This window comes from Nelumbo nucifera, chromosome 4 (assembly GCF_055504915.1).
Source record: "Nelumbo nucifera cultivar China Antique chromosome 4, China Antique-T2T, whole genome shotgun sequence".
Classification (NCBI taxonomy): domain Eukaryota; kingdom Viridiplantae; phylum Streptophyta; class Magnoliopsida; order Proteales; family Nelumbonaceae; genus Nelumbo; species Nelumbo nucifera.
Genome location: NC_142652.1, coordinates 87,006,137 through 87,011,199, shown reverse-complemented (window position 1 = coordinate 87,011,199; position 5,063 = coordinate 87,006,137). Strand labels below are relative to the sequence as shown.

At 39.0% G+C, this 5,063-nt stretch overlaps 1 protein-coding gene across 1 annotated transcript; it reads left to right on the top strand.

The window, feature by feature from the left end:
- The first annotated feature begins 2,316 nt into the window (after window positions 1-2,316).
- Window positions 2,317-2,850, top strand: LOC148800815 (uncharacterized). The gene has a single exon (XM_088903849.1). It carries the CDS (start codon window positions 2,317-2,319, stop codon window positions 2,848-2,850), a length of 534 nt encoding a protein of 177 aa, XP_088759975.1.
- Window positions 2,851-5,063: the final 2,213 nt, after the last annotated feature.

Genomic DNA, 5,063 nt, shown 5'->3' with positions numbered 1-5,063 from the left:
TGCCACGTAGGCACTACATCAGAGAAAGCGGTGCTTCAAACAACACTCTCTTGTTTGGTATCATTTTTTTAAAAACAAACGTTGCTTCAAACCACGCCTTGGAAATCGAGAAAGTGTGGCCTGGAGCAATGTCAAATTCAATGTATTACTACCAATGATGCAATGATGTGGCATTATCTTGAATGTTGGATAATGTATATCAATGTTGAAAATATTGCTATCAGCACTGGTACCAAACAAAATCATTATTATTTTCTTAAAAAACACTTATGTGACAAACACCAATTCAAAATAAAAAATAAATACCGTTTTCTCATACCCAGCACTATTTTTTCAGAATATTGTATCCTCAAAATCTGTAATAAGTTATTGCACAAGGTTAAGGCAAGGCTGTTAAGAAAACAGGCTAGACTTTGGCTAGGCCATGATAAGCCAAAGCTCAACCTAGAAAGCCCAATTAATCCAAGGCGAAATTGGTTGATGCTGCCCATAATAATGCAGTCTTTAAAACCATGAGTCCGTCCAGCCAGTAATATTGTGAAAAAAGTTTTTCAAATGCTCTCAAACGTGCTTACAAGTTATAACATTGTGCCTACCTGATCCGGACTAGTCTATGTGAGACACTGAAACCCACCGTAGGACGTCATGAGATGGGGCCCAAGAGTTAGCTCGTCCTAAAGAATCAGCCGAAGGTCTAGCCCATGGGCTAAACTTTCTGGTATTGAAAATGTGCTTGATGAATTGTCACAAATGAATTTTGGAGGGAGATTGGGGGGAGGAGGGGTTGTACATCTATGGATCAGATGCTTGATGCCATCCATGGTTTTCAAAATCGGATCAGACTGGATGAACGGATCAGAATAACTGGGACCGGTTAGGTGACCAATTCTGTTTTAACCTAGAACCGTTATTTTATCAAAAACCATTGATTTAGTCAGCAAAATGCTGATCTGAGTGGTTGAACCATTTAACGGTTTTAACTGTTTTTAATTTTTCTCAGAATAGGCCATCTGTTTAGTTTAAACGATTTGACCATTTAGGCCAAGAATCAGACCCTGACCGATTCGTTATTCAGTTCAATTTTAAAAACTTTGGTGCCGTCTATCGACATTTATATATCTACAATACTAGTTTGAGGACCCATTTGGGAGGACTGAAAGTTTGACTAAGCTGCTTAAACTGAACCGTTTTGAAGAAGATACTAAAGGAAGCTTCATTGGAAAGCCAGTTTTTTTTGGCTCAAAGATAGTTTTATCTGGGTTTTTCAGGTTTTTCATCAAACATAGTTTATATTGATTGAATTTGGTAATGGATATATCCGATCCAATTTGATAAGAAATCTGAGTGATTTGAATCTGATAAAAATCTGACGGATTTTCAAAATTATGATCTGAAATTCAATTCGAATATCTGATTTGGATTCAATTCAATTTAAGTTGTAATAAAAAAATTTGATGATATAATATAAATAATATTATTAATATATAATTATATAAATAATAACTATTGGGTTGGATCGGATCGGATCGGATCGATTTTTCTGATTCGATCTAATTTATTAGGATCGAGGCATCCCAATCCATTCTCCGGATCAATTTAGATTCAAATCGCATTCCCAAAGTCGGACGCTGCTGCATGAAAGCCCTCCCAAACGGTTGTAAGCACAAGAAAGTAAAGACATTAAATGAGTACTTCATAAATATTTAGATACTGTCAAAAGTGGTTATTAATCTTTTTAAAAGGTTGTCGGGGGTATTTTAAGTTAGGGGTTTTTATAGTTCTAGTCCACCTCAGAAATCTGACCCCTGCTGTACAAGTCGAATGAATCCTACTCGTAGATGGATTGATGCCAAATCCATGTTGAATTCGTTTGAACTGTTATTACTGTTATCTCTTGAATACATATACATGTAATCAACTATAAATTTGACATTGAATAGAAGATAACTTACCTTCTTCAAACTATAGTCTCTATTCTTATATGGTATCAAAGTACGGAAAGCTTCTGTCCTCAATCGTAGTTCCTTTGAATGTCTGCGTTAATTTCTTTTTGGTTGGAGATCAATGGCAACGGATAGCTTTAGTAGTGGTGAAAAGTTCATCGATCCAGTGTCACCATTTTACCTCCACCCATCTGATAACCCAACCACCATTCTTGTTTCGTGCCCTTTAACAGGGGATAACTACCCTACCTGGAAACAAGCCATGGTGAACGCACTCTAGGCCAAGAACAAGGTAGGTTTTATCGATAGATCGATCAAGAAACTAGGCTCCTCAAAAACCGTTGAGCTATTGGCTTGGAAGAAATGCAATTCGATGGTTATCTATTGGATTTTCAATGCACTGGCCCGAGAGCTGCACGAGAGCATTGCATATGTGGAGAGTGCTCGTGAAATCTGGCTTGACTTGGAGGAAAGATTCTCGCAAGAAAACACCCTGCATATTTTCCACCTGAAGCAAGAGCTGATCTTTTTACAACAAGAAAACTTGTTGATCTCCATCTGTTATACCAAGATGAAAGCAATTTGGGATGAGCTTGCAACATACACAATGACTCCAATGTGTTCATGCGGTGAAACAAGAAAGGAATTCTTGGCAAATAAGGAGAAAAAACATGTATACCAGTTTTTTCTTCGACTCAGTGATTGGTTCAATACGATCAGATCAAGTGTACTTGGCATGGATCCGCTACCCAACATAGGACGTGTTTATGCACTCGTCTCTCAAGAAGAGAAACACAAGGCACTAGCCAGTAATTGGATCCCTACCATTGAAGCAGCAGTGCTACACATAGATGGATCTACTCGTCCCAACAACAACAAGATTCAGAAAGAACAATCCAAAGTTTGATGCGAGCATTGCAAGAAACATGGGCATTCTAAAGATCAATGCTATGAACTTGTGGGATACCCTGCAAATTGGGAAGTAAAGAAGAAAAATCTAGGGAAGCAAGGTACCATCCTTAATGAACGAGTTGATGGGTTTGGCAACTCCAAGATACTGTCATTAGTTCAAACTGCTGCAACAACTGAAACTTCATCACCAATTCTTGGCCTCAATCTTGAGCAATATCTTCAACCTCTCCATCTATTGAATGGAGAAAACTCAGGAATCTCAGCAAACTTTGTTGGTAAGCCTTTCCAGTCTCACTGCATTTTGTCATCTAATTCTTGGCTTTTAGACAGTGGAGCTTTGGATCATATGGCTTCTGCCAAATTCAACCACCAAACTATTCCTTCTCTTGAGTGAAAACCTTGACCAATACAATTGCCCAACGAAAATCTTCTCCATGTCCACTCTCAAAGAGATGTTTCCATCACAGATGATTTTATCCTTAAGGATGTGTTATTCATACCAGAATTTTGGGGTAACTTCTTGTCAATCAGTAAGATTACATTACAACTAAATTGTGTTGTTATTTTCTTCCCCACATTTTGTATCTTACAGGACCTGACATCCAATAAAGTAATTGGGGTGGGCAAGATGCAGGATGGCCTCTATCACTTTAGTGCGCCTGTGCCTTTACCACCAGTTGCTCTACATTCCAGTCATGACTCCACTTTCATCCTCTAGTATTTCGGATTTGGACATGCTTCATACAACAAATTGTCTTCAATCCCAAAATTACATGTTACTGTACCTAGCAATAAATGTTTTGATGTTTGTATGCGGACAAAACAAACATGCTTTCCATTTCCAATCAGTACCACTCATTCTAGGTTTCCTTTTGAACTCATACATTGTGATATATGGGGGGCCTACAAAACCCCATCCCACATTGTTACTTTCTTATAATAGTTGACAATTTTTCTCGAGCAACTTGGGTATATCTATTGAAATGTAAATCTGATGCTTGTGCATTTACTCTTTTCTTCTTTGCAATGGTTGACACCCAATACCATACCACTATTAAATGCATGAGATCTGACAATGGAGCTGAGTCCACGTCTGGTCCAGTTCAAGCTTACATGATGCAACATGGAATTCTGCACCACACTTCCTGTGTAGACACCCCTCAACAAAACAGTGTTGTAAAGAGGAAGCATAGACATCTCTTAGAGATGGCCAGAGCATTGAGATTTCAAAATGGGCTTTCTATCCAATTTTGGGGCAAATGCATATTGATAGTTACTTTCCTAATCAATCAACTTCCCTCTTCAGTAATCCATGGCAAAAGTCCCTTTTAGATTCTTCACAATCGGACACCTTCTTATCAACATTTGCGGAACTTTGGGTGTTTGTGTTATGTAAGCACTTCTAAGCATGGTAGAGATAAGTTTGCCACTCATTCAAGATGATATATGTTTATCGGCTACCCACATGGCCAGAAGGGTTACCGACTAAATAATTTGAACACCAAGCAAATTTTTGTTTCACGGGATGTAATTTTTTGTGAGCAAAGCTTTCCATTTCTATCTTCTGAGGCTGCTGATACAAGAAACTCACTAGTAATTTCACTTCCGGCTTCTGATGACATACCAGAATCCCCACTTGCATCCCCTAACTGTGGGCTTGATATTGTCACTAATGATCCAGCCATTAATAAGTCTAATGCTCTACCAATTACTCAATTTGATAATTAGATTTCTATTAACCAAGGTCTCACAATTCATCTGATCATAGGACCATCACCAATAGGCCTATTCAGGTCCCCAAACCACTGTCTCATCTTAATGACTTCATTTGTCCTTCTCTCCAAACACGGCCCACTTCTGGTCTAGCATACCCCATATCAAATTACCTCACTACACAAAAAGATTTGGCTTCCCATACTTCTGAAATTGTTTATGACACCTGATGATGCGCTATCCGGCCGGTCTTAGTTGTCAACGACCTTGCCTCTGAACTGAGTAGCAGAGAACCTAAAACGGAGGAGATGAGTAAGCTCCGGGGGGAACCCGGTGTAAAGGCTCCAAAGCTTAAGTTAGAATCCTTCAAAGGCAAGGTAAAACCAGATAGCGCAAAGTTTGCATACCTCCTCTTTGGGGGTGGAGAGCCTTTTATAACCACCTCGCGCACTCACTCCTAGACTCCTGTCAGGTCGGGAATGAGTATTTCCGTGC